At 30.3% G+C, this 13,314-nt stretch overlaps 2 protein-coding genes and 1 non-coding gene across 4 annotated transcripts; all 3 read right to left on the bottom strand.

Annotated features, from left to right (window-relative positions):
• Window positions 1-49: 49 nt before the first annotated feature.
• LOC102585934 (uncharacterized) lies at window positions 50-2,877 on the bottom strand. The gene is made up of 3 exons (XM_006367018.2): window positions 2,617-2,877; window positions 1,886-2,221; window positions 50-1,048 (listed from the first exon to the last, which is right to left on the bottom strand). The coding sequence occupies exons 1-3, from the start codon at window positions 2,749-2,751 to the stop codon at window positions 224-226; spliced, it is 1,296 nt and encodes a 431-aa protein (XP_006367080.1). The 5' UTR covers window positions 2,752-2,877; the 3' UTR covers window positions 50-223.
• Window positions 2,878-3,152: 275 nt separating this feature from the next.
• TRNAV-AAC (transfer RNA valine (anticodon AAC)) lies at window positions 3,153-3,226 on the bottom strand. Its single transcript has one exon. It is a non-coding gene; the product is annotated as a tRNA-Val (tRNA).
• A 6,377-nt stretch (window positions 3,227-9,603) lies between these two features.
• Window positions 9,604-12,654, bottom strand: LOC102585595 (transcription factor bHLH18-like). Of its 2 annotated transcripts, XM_006367017.2 has the most exons (5): window positions 12,591-12,654; window positions 12,446-12,496; window positions 11,588-12,196; window positions 10,743-11,123; window positions 9,604-10,232 (listed from the first exon to the last, which is right to left on the bottom strand). In XM_006367017.2, the coding sequence occupies exons 3-5, from the start codon at window positions 12,191-12,193 to the stop codon at window positions 10,158-10,160; spliced, it is 1,062 nt and encodes a 353-aa protein (XP_006367079.1). In that variant the 5' UTR covers window positions 12,194-12,196; window positions 12,446-12,496; window positions 12,591-12,654; the 3' UTR covers window positions 9,604-10,157. The 2 variants fall into 2 exon arrangements, with proteins under 2 accessions (XP_006367079.1, XP_015160709.1); XM_015305223.1 differs by lacking the exon at window positions 12,446-12,496.
• Window positions 12,655-13,314: the final 660 nt, after the last annotated feature.

Here is a 13,314-nt window from a genome sequence, read left to right as displayed (position 1 = left end):
AAATTGGTGAACTTCCAAGACATTAACTATGAAAATAATCTAAAGACTGTTGAATACCAAAAAGATCTGGCATATATTCCTGATACTTCTTTGATGAATTCTTAGATAGTCAGGTCCCTTCGTACCTGATGTATGTAATAGCTATAAAAACAGAGGACAAAAGAAGAGGGCAATTTTATCTATACAGTTTTGCTCAAACACAAATCTTGCCCGTCTAAGGAGTTTATAAGGTTAATGGATTTGGAGGTTGGTGAACAATTGGAGTCTTTGACATGGAGACATTGCCCAACTGCACACTGGGTGCCCCTGTATCCTCGATAGTTATCGGATCAACCTGCACAATTTTCTCTGGGACAACTTTGTCACCATCTACCTTTGCCAGAACTTCAAAATGCATCCTTACTGTTTCAGGTTTAGTTCTCCACTCTGGATAACCCTCCAAATTGAACCCATCTCCTTCCTTCAACTTCTTCTCAACTCCAAAACCAATCTTCACAAAAGTTTGGGCTGATACATCTGCCTTCAGCAACTTGAAAGAACCCTTTTTACCTGCTTTAGGACCCAGTATATTAGAAAGCAAGGCCTCAAAACCAAGCAAGTTCGAGTTTGAACCATTGATAGATGTAACAGGCCACAATGTAGTGAATTGATTGGGTGTAAGAAGTGCAGTGGTTTCTCCATGGAGATCAATAGTGGAGATGGCGTCCATGGCTTTCAATTTTGATACTGATGACAACTCAACAAGACCAGGTGCAAGCCGTTTAAGCTTAAGTTTGTTTGCAGAAGGGGCAGATGGTGAGGTGGGGGATGTAAGAGATGTAGGACCAACAATTCGAAGAGAGAGGAGAGGTCCCTCTTGAGCGAGAGAAGCTTGACGTAGATATTCAGCCAATGCCAACATACCAGAGGCAAACCCATTTATCGTTCTGTTGAAAGGCAGTGGAAGTTCTATAGGATGGCGAAGGCTAACAGATCTGGCACCCTTGACTGTAACGACAGCACCATCGGCTAAAATCACTTTCCTCAGCTCCCCAGCATCCACATCATGCTGCATGTCGTTACCGAGAACAGAAGCAAAGTAGATCAGTGACATGAAAATTAGCAAGAAAATAGAACGATTAAACCTTCAAATCATTTTCATATTACTTAGACAAGTGGTAGTGCAGACAACTAACTGAAGAAAGACAATCAACACATCAAACACACTGACAAGTAAGCCAATGTAAGTGAACTTTGGATAGTTAAGCTACATCCATCGCCTTCAAAGGAATCAAGATTTCAGTAGAGTGACTCTCTATTTCCCAGGACAGATATAAAATGTCAACCTAGCGTACTCAAAGTAATTCAGCTAAATCCACCAACAAGACAGGAACACATTTCTATCCAATAAAACCTACAACAACCAAGATCCTAGACAACATGATGAATGCTTATTAATAAGGGCAAAGGGCATCATTGAACATGAAACAATGGAAGACTACTGCCACTAAGAGATTGATTTCCAGCTTAAAGCTCGGAGAAGCATACAATTGAACATAGGGTCATTCCATAACTAATTAAGCAAAAGAAGACTCTTTTCTGAGTAAACAGCAATAGCAGAGTCTCTTGAAACACCAAAAAGAAAAGGAACACGACAAGAGGTCCCTCGCAACTAAACATATATAGGAATACCATGCATCCTAAGGTATTAGAGTTCATAACAAAGCAAAAGACAGAGCCAAAAAGAGGAGGGAAATATTCAACAATGCCATAGAGGGTACTTAGTACTTACTATTGACAAGCAAAATTTGTTGCTGAATATATCAAATAAGAAAGCTAACTAACAAAAGACTTCCAACATAATGTACAGTATTATACAAAAAATTCAAGGCAAGGTTTCACTTACAGGTAGTGAAATTCTCATGTCCTTGGCATCCTGGATCCAGATCTCCATGGGACCTGCCAAAGTAAATGGTGCCAAAACAGGTACCTGATTCTCCAATGTACGTCTTTCAACCAACCCATTTTCTTCACCTTTCTCTACCCGGAAAATGGGCAAATCTACAAATTCCCATTTATTCACATCCTCCAAAAGCTTTAAGGGAATAACTTTATTATCAACTTCAACATCAAACTCATAAGACACCGACCTACCCACAAGAGCATCCCTCAAATCAAACCCAGATATCTTGAAATCCTCCGCTTGAAAACCTAACCCCTTTACAATTGACTCCTTCAAGTCCTACAAAACAAACAGAAAATAAAATCAACAATCAGAAACTCCAAACACAATCCCAACTTGAATACGAAAAAACAAACCCTAAACCAAAATCTCACGAGTAAATATCTGCCTAATTGCATTGTTACCGTAACACAATCAGCCTAACGAAACCAAAACAAATCACAATAACAGACTAACAATGATGTATCTCTAATAATTAAAAACTTTAGACACCTAATTGATGTTAATATAATCACTAAGATCCAAACAATCAATTTTGCATTCATTTTCTGGTGGGTTTCACATGATTGAGACCAAGAAAATCTTGAATTACAAAATCAATCTCGTCTCTCATTAGGTAAGAAAACAATTACAAATAAAGATTAATAAAGAAAAGAAAAAGGTTCATGGCTTACAGAAATAGCTTTAGGATATGGAGGATTAATATCTTTGCCAGCGACAGAAGCTGCAGATGGAGAAAACCGAACAGCAATCGCAAGAATAAAGATGACCAAGAAATAACAACAACGGGATGATCGTCTCAAATCCATTGATAATTACTTGGAAATTCTAAAGAAAAGGAGATTTGATTCCTCAAAAAAATAATGGAATAGAATGGGAAATTCTCAAATCTCAAGTAATGCTTAAGAGATAGATTCTTCTTCTTCTTGATTTTTTTTTTTTTTTTTCTAATTTAGAATGAAAAAGGCTGTGATGTGTTTAATTGATTTTTGCGTGGTGGAGAATCGAGAGTGATGATGACGTGAAATGGTTCGACCAATGAGAGGTGAGGATCTGATGTGGGGTTGATATAATTGGATGAATGACATGGCGGTTGTTTCATATGGTGGGACCCTTCATTTAAAAATTGTTAATAATTGGATTTAAAAAATGTAGACGGTACCGACGACGCCGTTTGGTAGGCAATTTGATTTGGGGAAAAAAAAAAAAGTGGCTTCGCCCGGGCTCGAACCGGAGACCTTCAGTGTGTTAGACTGACGTGATAACCAACTACACCACGAAACCTTTTGTGTATAAGTTATTGTTGTATTTAAATATAATTGAAGAAAATCACACTAACGAATTTTTTAATTGTTCTACGAACCAATAGATGTGGTGTAGAAGATGGAGTTGTTCCTTCCTTAATCATAAGTCTCGAGTTTGAGTTTTGTGTATGAAAAGTTTTTTGGTAGGGAGCACTTCCCCCTACGCTGTGAATTCGGATTAGTTAAGCTCCAATGCGGAAAGTGAATGAGAAACCAAAAAAAAAAATCAATTTATTATCTAACTTACATTTTTAGTTCACTTTCTCGCACCATATCAACTACGTGAAATTTAGTCATATATGGTACAAACTTCACACAAAAATGCATCAAATTTAGGTATTCAATTTTCACTTGCCAATTATTCTACGACTTGAGGTAAAAAGTATACGAAGTTTAATTTGATCTTGGCATGCCAATTTTTATGCAAAACAATGATAAAATGTTGCTAAACTTCAAGCTAATATTCTTTCAAGTTTGATTGTGAACACCTTAAATTGATTTTAAAGCGACAAAAAATGTTAGTATTTTATACAATGTGGCTATATCTTAAATAGTGACTGCACTTCCCTCAAAATGGATTAAGTAGGTAAATATAGTCATTTCTAATAGAGAGTTTTCTAATACCTGATATCAAATAATAATTAGCCTTCACTTGATATGTTATTAACATTTAGTCACTCTTTTGATATGACAAAAATTTGGACAAAAATGCTCCCAACTAAAACACAAAACAAGTCCGACAAACATTACTGGAATTTGAAAAGAATTTACTAATGGAAGTTAAAGAATGATTTCTGGAGTTCAAAAATTGCTAAAATTTCAAAATCAAGAAAGAAATAATGGGATTCTAACATTTTATAAGTTTAAAATTAGGATAAGATTTATGAGGTTCAAAATTAAGGATGATTTATGGGTTTAAACCTTTATAGGGGCTCTGCTCTCTGCACAATATTGAGTCCGAGACTAACTATTGGGCCTCTATTGATTGGGCTTAAAAACACACATTCTGAACGTGAAACTTTGGACTGGATTCAACAACATTTGATCCTACATATGGCCCATCAAAGCACAAATAACTCTGGTCCAACATGTTTGCACATTCGTGTATATTTTTTTATTTTTTATTTTTCAAATATTAAGATTAGCATAATAACAAAATATTAAATTTAAGGAAAAAGGGTCAAAAATGCCCTTAAACTATGTGAAATGAATAAAAATGTCCTCCGTTTATAGTTTGGCTCAAAAATGCCTTCACCGTCAATATTTTGGTTAAAAAATGTCCTTAAACTATGCAAAAGGAACAAAAATGTACTCTGTTTATAGCTTGGTCCAAAAAAGCCCTTGCCCTCAATACTTTTGCCCAAAAATGCCCTTAATGTTATTTAATGGGTCAAAAATGCTCATTTTCCGAATAAATATACTTTTTAATACTTTTTTTTTCTAATAATGTTTTTTAAAATTAGCAAATGTTTATCTTACTTCAATTCAGAAAAAAATAAAAAAATGAAAATATTTCTTATTTTATTATCATTATTTTTTATTGTTATATAAATATAAATTAATGATGGATATACTATGATCTTATATATGACATATGTATATATTATTTGTCGAAAGGGTACATAAAGTTATTTTATTTTAATTGATAAAATGAGATTAAGAAGAAAAAAATATTTCCTACATTTTTATTTGTTAAAGTGATTTTAGAAGAAGAAACAAGAATAGTGTTCTTTAATAATATTTTAATTAGGAAGAAGATGTGTTTAAAATGAAAAAAATATATATTTATTTGGAAAAGAGCATTTTTGACTCATTTGAACTATAGAGGCATTTCTGGACCAAAGTATTGACTGCAAGGACATTTTTGAACCAAAGTATTGACGGTAAAGACATTTTTGAGCCAAACTATAAACGGATGACATTTTTATTTCTTTCACATAATTTAAAGGCATTTTTGACCCTTTTTCCTAATTTAATTTAATAAACAGATAAACGAAGAAACCATGAAAAATGCTAAATGACGTGTTATAATTGATAGGATTGTATCATGACATTAAAATTGCCTTGTATCAATAGTATAAATAAAAATCTAAAGAGCCTTAGTACGTATAGTATTTGATAAAATCAAATTATTGGATATTGAAATGAATTAAGTTATATCACGGTCAATATTACTCTATGAGATCACTTAAAGAATATCTACGTATAATTTTTTTAATGGAGAAGGGCCAAAAATATCTCTCTAGTATTTGAATTGGTACAAAATTACCCTTCATCCACCTATTGACCCTAAAATACCCTTGACGTTCATCTTTCGGCTCAAAAATACCCTTATGTCTAACAGATCATACTCATTAGGTGGATGGAGGGTAATATTGTACCAAATCTCATAGTTTAAGGGCATTTTAGGCCCTTTCCGTTAAAATAATTTGAAATTACTTAATATAAAGCTCACATGATTGACTTGATTTTAAATTTCATAGTAAATTTAAAATTATAAAAAGATTAGGCATCTACTCTCTACACTCCTCACTCCCCGGCCCTTTACTTCCTATCTCTTCCAAAAAAAATTCTATTTGGATCTTGTCCACCATTTCAATTTTTTTAATTTTTTTTATGACAAACAAGTGAAAAAAAAAGGAGAAAAATAATGATGCATTCATATAGAAATAATTAATTCAATAAAAGATGACTTAATTAAGCAAATATGTACAAATATTACATTTTTCTTTTGTGTGTATCCAAAATTAAAATAAAGAATAAAAATAATCATTTCTCTTATCCCAATCTCATCCCATCATGACAATAATACTAATTAAAAGAATATAAATATGTGAGTTCATTTCAAATTTGAGTCTCGTATATCATAATTAAGAATAAGAGATTAAAAAAAGGAATAAAAGAGAAAATGAACAAGACATTTGGATAATTGAGAGAAAATTTTATATTAATGAAAATAATATTTTTTTTAGATGGACAATCAGTCGGGGTAAGTATGGATTTTAGTTGGATTCCCATTTATGAGTTGGGTTACGTTATACTAATAAATTGGGGTTGATTTAATATAGGTTAGATATCTTGAAAATAATTATTTTTTCAATATTATTTTCAAGTGTATGAGGTCAAAATATGAATCATAAGTGGTTTTTATAGAAAAATAGATTTTTTTAAAATATCATTTTTATTATTTAAATTTGGACCAATCACATTAAGCAATATAATAAATAAATGTTGAATAATTTTACTTTAAGAGAGATATTAAAAATAAGGGCAAATATGAGTCAAAGGATTAACATCAAGGGTATTTTTGAGCCGAAAGATGGACGTCAGGGATATTTTAGGGCGATAGATGGATGGAGGATAGTTTTTTGTACCAATTCAAATACTTGAGGGACATTTTAGACCCTTCTCCATTTTAAAAAAATATAAAACTAATAATCTTTAAACTCTATTGAAATACTGGCAGTATAAATACTCACCTGCTTTTCTTCCACCTAATTTAAAGTGACCGACCATAAATGTGGTCAAAAAGCGATATAAAAGGTACAGCAGGATATATAATTCTGTCAATAAATGCCAAAATAGGAGATGTTTAGTTTCAATTACAAGCTCTCTTAATCTGCCACGTATAAACCTTTGGTCATAATTCTCTACCCAAACGCATTTGCTGTTTTTGACCTTCTAGAATGTGCCGAGGGTGTGTTGGACTGCCTTCGACAGGAAAATTTTCAATAAAAATAATATCGAGTTTTCTTAATTTTTTTTTATTTCGTGTGTAAATAAATAAAGTATACGAGTGTCATTGTGTTGTTGGTACAAACTAGATGATCCTGAAACCTGGGAATCCAGCTAGAATGTTTAGTTCATTATCTTTATTTTAATTTACTTTAGAGTTCATATTTGATAGTTGATACAATGTTTTCTATTTTCATTAAGAAAATCATTTTAATTTACTTTTTTTTTTATATAAAATAACTTATTTTCTTAGAAAATTGTTTAACCAACCACTAATAATAAAATATTCAGTTTGATCCTACAAAAGGAAAAATATACTTATCAAAATCAAACATATTATATATATAAATATATATTTGAGAAAATATTTTCTTTCGAACCAAACACACTCCGGAATAATATAAAAATACTAAAAAAACATCAAATCGCTTTAACGAGACCTTTTTATGATATCAAATATATTAATTGTTAGTATATTATATATGAATCGACTTTATACATTTCTTCAATCATAATCTTGATTTCCTCTCATCTCATGATATTTTTCGTTAAATAAAAAACAATATATTTTTTAATGAAAAATTTTATAATTGTAAACTATGATAGATAAATTAAAACAAAGAAAATACTAATCTCTTTCCGCATAAGCAAGTTTTTCATAATTTATGGGAAGTAATTGTAAATTGAGTAATTTGATCATTTTTCAGCAGTTTGGCAGATAGTAATTAGATCGTATCAAAAATAGTACAATTTAATCAGAAAGGATCTTAATTATTACAACTATAATATAAGTTTTTCAAGCCTAAGTACAATTATTGCCTTGAATATTGTCATTAGCTAAACCAACTACAAAAATTTTCTATTCTAGTTTCAACATTTGCCTATAAAAAGACAAAAAAGAGTGACAACATGCCTTAATATATTTAATTAAAAAAATTGTTTTTTTTCTTTTGAAAAAAACCTAGAAAAAAAAACCTAGAATGAATAAAATCTCCTAAGTCCTAAACAACTTCTACGTATATACGTATCATATTATTTTCCACACATAATTTATCCTGTTCATTAATTAGCTACCTACTAATTGTCATTACATAAAGAAAAGTCATGGAATCTTGATTTGTCAAGAAAGATTACGATCTCTTGTAGGGAGTAGGGACTCATTGTTACACCAACTTTTATTCCTAGTTAATTAGCTACTATTAATTAAGCATAATGGTTATGGGTAAAGGGTTAATCTCATTTAGTTTCTTTAATTATTTTTATTAAACAAACTGTTTATCCATTTGTTGGCTGTCACATTAATCTCATGACAAGTTAAGTTTGATCAGCATAAGATAATGGTCCCTTAATTATTTAATATGGCAAAAATTGCAAGAAAACGTCGTATGAAAATAGTTTATTCGAATTAAGAAAAAAATTAGCAAGGTTTGAACTTTGTATAATTTATGAAGGGAAGTGGAGACATGAGATACAATAGAATATAGTCAAAATACTAATGTTCAAATTTCGGCTGAAGCATACGCGTCACATTGTAGTCAGCATGACACAAGATTTGTACTCCCTTCGTCCACTTTTACTTGTCATATTGCGTTTTTCGAAAGTCAATTTAACTAATTTTCAAAGTTAAATTAGATTATATTTATTCAATATTTTAAATAAAATTTTTAGATATTAAAAAACTATACAAAAAGTATTATAAAGTTTTTGCATTTCAATATGATGAAAGAATACATCGTAAAATGTTAATCAATTTTTTTATAATTTAACTCTAAAAAAGGAACTATGATAATTAAAAGTGGACAGAGGTAGTATAATTTAAATTCAATAAAAAAAATTACGTAGTGTTTATCGAAGAAGAATGAAATTGTAGAGTTGATTATATAAATGAAATATGTATTAATTTGATACTACTTCAGATCCACTTTATTTGTCGTTCTTACAAAAAAAAAGAAAGATAAATTACTTAATTGTAGTTTACCAATGAAGAGGACATATAATGTCATTTACTTAGACCTATTATATTACACGAGAGTATAGATATTTGTTGAAAATCAATAAGGTCATGATTAAACATGTCTGAAGAAGGTAAACCATTGTTTCAAGTTTCTAGGGAAAACCCATAATGTGACTTTGATACTTTGGAGGTGTATGCTTAATGATACGAAATTTACTCTCACATTAGCTAGTGGACCTAGATCATGTTTCATATGAACGATTTTAAGATTTTTATTTAATTTGTTTTAACTTTCTACTTTTAAAAAATAGAAAAAGAAGGGCGGGGATGGGGTGGATCTAAGATTTTAAAGTTTACGGGTTCTACTTTCTAAAAAATATTGTAATTTACTTTAGGTTCTGAATTTTGTACCTATTAAATGATTTTTATAATATAAATATAGAATTTGGTCTAAACTATTAAATTGTATCAAATCTGTAATTAAAATGCTAGCTCTACCACCTCAATGGTAACAACAACAGCTTAGAATGCCATTATATTTCGCTTTCTCTGGAGGTAAAGGTAAAGATGTAAAAATAACTCAAAAGGGGAATGGGCATTATGAGTTCATGAATCAACTTTATTTTATATATATATAAATTAAAAGAATTAAGAGATTGACAATAATGTGGTTTTATTCCATATAATAAACCAAAGTGAGATTACATAACAACAAAAGAGACCCTCCAAATTAAAAGATAATTTCAAGAGGATGTCTAAAACATTGACAAATTAAAGCAAACTAATGATACAAAGCTTGATGCCTAATTTCACCCCTAAAAAAAAAAACCTTGTATTGTCCCTTTTCTCTAACCACTTGGTATACGTTGAATTTCTCAACCTTCCTCATGGAAAAATATTTACAATAAAGAGAAAAAAAATACCTAAGCCATGGGGTCAACTATATCTTTGCAATAGGTGGATAAATTGAACATGGTTAATTAATAAATTTAACCATGCAAAAATGAGAGGTTAAAAAAAAAAAATCCTCCCTACAAAATGACTTAATTAACCCCACGGCAAACAAGCTTCAAAGGACTTGGTTTTGAAAAAAAGGGTGAATTTGACCTCACAAGCCTAAACATCCAATTATGGAACTGGAAAAAGAGAACGGTAAAATGACTTTCGTTGTATCAAACACTCTAAAAGAAATTACGATAAGTTGGTCAATCGATCACACCCTTCACATAAACATTTTGAGAGCTGAGCGCAAATTCTTGACAAGATCCTTTACTGTCATTGTAAATTCCTCATCCATCTGCATGGAATTAAGCCTTTTTAAGAATTTGAAAAGGAAAAAAATAAAATAATAACCTAATTACCACATGTAAAGTATAAAATTAAAGTTATAACAAAAAATATAATCTAGAATTTAAGTTATATTCACATAATAGTACAAAATTTCTCTAACAACATCAATGTAGTTTAAATTGTAATAGACCAATATTGGCATATTAGAAATTATTCTTAAAACTATGTTACAAATTAATCATATGTCATAGAGATTTACTTATAATTATGTACATTATATAATAACAACTTGATTGGTTAAAAGTTTTTACTTAAAACTCAAAACAATATTCTTTCTGTTCACTTGTTCATAATGAACTTTACAATGAAATGCATATATATAGTAGTTAACGTTAAGGGTAAAACATGAAAAAAGATTGTTTTAATTCTCTTGATATGTATAGTGTTCTAGTAAAAGTAAAAAAAAATATATTTTTAACATAGTGAACAAGTAAAAGTGAATGAGCTAATAATATACCTGAGCAATTATGGTAATGTCAAGAGCAGATGATCCAAAAGACAAAGCACATGTATTAATGACTGATAGATGAAGTTTCTCAATCTCAGCAACTGTTTTCTCAACAATTCCTTTCCTTTTTTCACAGTGGATTCTAATTAATACATCTTTTTCAGATATTCTTGCTTCAATTTCTGGGAGTGCCTCATCAACTGGTACAGTACCACTTGAGTAGTTTTCATCTGAAGAAGAATTTTCACCATCTCCATAAAGTTCATATTTCTTGACAAATACAACAGATTCCACTGATTTTTTCTTTGTTTGCTCCTCAAGTGTCTTCACTTTCTCTTGAAGTTGTTTCAAGTATTTTATTGCATCTCCAAGAACTGAAGCCTTGTCCATCTATTCATCATACCAAAATTTTAGTATAGCTATTTTATATAGGACAATTGTAAATATTACTCCCGCTAATCATATTTACTTGTCTATCATACTAAAAATAGATGTTCAGTTTTACTATCGTCTTAATTTACTTAGCTTGCCCAAGTTGAAAAATAAATCATTTTTTGGTATTTGCTTTTGGAAAATATTTCGAGGAACTCTTGACTAAGCATTATTATTGGTCCAACCAACACTTACTTTTCAAGATTGATACACATAACTATCAATCTTGAAAACTAAAAAAATCATCAAATTAAGCACCATCACACGATATAATGTGCTAATTTATTATCGACTTATTTTTCATTTTAATTGCAACCATTCACAAACTCCAAACACAGGTCATATATTTCAAAAATATAAAAAATAAAATAACTTTATTCGTATCAAACATATTCGTAAGCTTGATAGAAGTGTATTAGTACCTTTTTGAGTCCAGGAATCAGAGCAGATAAAGCAATGAATCTTTGGCTAAGTTTTTCGCGTCTTTTCCTCTCAGCAATGATATGATCTTGAGCTTGTGTTAATTTTCCATTAGTGCTAACACTCTTATTAGAACCTTGACATGAATTATTAGCAGCCTTAAACATCATATAATTCTGATTAGCAAAAGAATCTTGATGACAAACCATATTGTTATGACAATGATCAGCTGCAAAAGATATACTGCTTGATGACAAATTAGTTGTTTCCTCTTTGGGCTTCATTGTCACAACTTGTTGGTTAGTGTAATTATTTGATGAGTTCATCAAATGGGAATAATTGGGAGAAACCACAGATTGTGAGCTCAATATTTGGTCATTTTCAATATTGTTATTCCAGTTGTGACCTGTTTTGGAATTCTTTAGTGGCCTTTCTTCAACAATTTGGGACAATTCTATAGGCCTTTTATGGCCTAATAGTGGCTGATCATGAGACATGAATGATTCATGCAAATTATTCTCATGACCAAATGAAGTTGCTATAGATATTGCACTTAGCTCATCATATGAGCTAATAGGCCATTGTTGATTAAACCCATAATATTCCATTTCCTGCAACAAAAATGCAAATATTCAATTCTAAATTCAATAATCTTGAAGAAACTCGCAAAAATTGTCTAGATTTTCAAAAGTTTAGACATTGAAACTACACATACACTACATCAAAAATGATCTTCTACCGACAATGGACTAGCTATTTGCTGCTATATTTCAGGTGGCTAAATGTTTTATCAATTGAATTATCATCAATTAACTTATTGTCGCTAAAAAAAAAATTTGTTGCAGTGGATAGAATTGTACCTTACAAATTCCAAAATTCTTGAAAATTCCCAAAAACAAATTGGAGAAATCCTGAACAAAAACAAAAAAAAGCCAAATTAAATTGTGGAAACGGATATACATAAAAGTAGAATATATAAGGTAATTAATGGAATTAGGGACTTACTTTAATTAATTAAGAGAAGATCAGGACAAAGCTAATCTTTTACTAATCTCCTATAAAGTTGGAGACTTTTTGCTACCATTAATGAATTTTGTTCCTCATATATATACTACTGTTATTAGTATCACTATCTCCCTTTTTTCTTCTTTCTTCACGGGTCGGGTTGTTGATGTGAACCGGCTTTTAATTATTGTGGCAATAGAATATTAGTAATAATTAGTGTATATTTCAATTTTCAACACCTTTCTGTATGAACATAAATAAATTGCAAGTAGATCTTTTAAGCTGGTGAAAGCTAAGATTAAAATAATCTTTTTTTTTTGTTTTATTCAGAATTTTAAAGACTTTTGAGGCTACTAGTATTTCTATAATATTTCATATTCCTCCACTTAGCCAATGAAATTTTGACAACAAAATTATTATTATATATATTTTTTGGATTTTAGTTTTCAATTTTCTTTATGTTGGCTGCTACGTCAACTACCATAATGTTCCCACAACCTATGTCGTAATCCAAAAAGATCATCCTCCATATTTTGCGGTACTTTGATAAGAACATTGACTAACAAAAATTACTGCTCCATAAAGAAAATAAAATTAACCAATAATTAAGCACATGTAGTACGACCTACCAAAAAAAATATAAGTATTTGAAAAGGATATATAGTATTATACAACAACACTATTCTATCATATGGGCCAACTGTTAATCAATACGATATATTAT

This window comes from Solanum tuberosum, unplaced genomic scaffold, assembly GCF_000226075.1.
Source record: "Solanum tuberosum cultivar DM 1-3 516 R44 unplaced genomic scaffold, SolTub_3.0 scf00682, whole genome shotgun sequence".
NCBI lineage: Eukaryota > Viridiplantae > Streptophyta > Magnoliopsida > Solanales > Solanaceae > Solanum > Solanum tuberosum.
The sequence above is the reverse complement of the archived record's forward strand: the minus strand, read 5'-3'. Positions and strand labels throughout refer to the sequence as shown.

Coding starts and splice junctions, on each gene's coding strand:
- LOC102585934 (XM_006367018.2), bottom strand. CDS start 2,751: ATGGATTTGAGACGATCATCCCGTTGTTGTTATTTCTTGGTCATCTTT. Junction 2,222..2,616: donor CATATCCTAAAGCTATTTCT/GTAAGCCATGAA, acceptor TTTGTTTTGTAG/GACTTGAAGGAGTCAATTGT. Junction 1,049..1,885: donor ACATGAGAATTTCACTACCT/GTAAGTGAAACC, acceptor AACGACATGCAG/CATGATGTGGATGCTGGGGA.
- LOC102585595 (XM_006367017.2), bottom strand. CDS start 12,193: ATGGAATATTATGGGTTTAATCAACAATGGCCTATTAGCTCATATGAT. Junction 11,124..11,587: donor TGATTCCTGGACTCAAAAAG/GTACTAATACAC, acceptor TATGATGAATAG/ATGGACAAGGCTTCAGTTCT. Junction 10,233..10,742: donor ACATTACCATAATTGCTCAG/GTATATTATTAG, acceptor AATTCCATGCAG/ATGGATGAGGAATTTACAAT.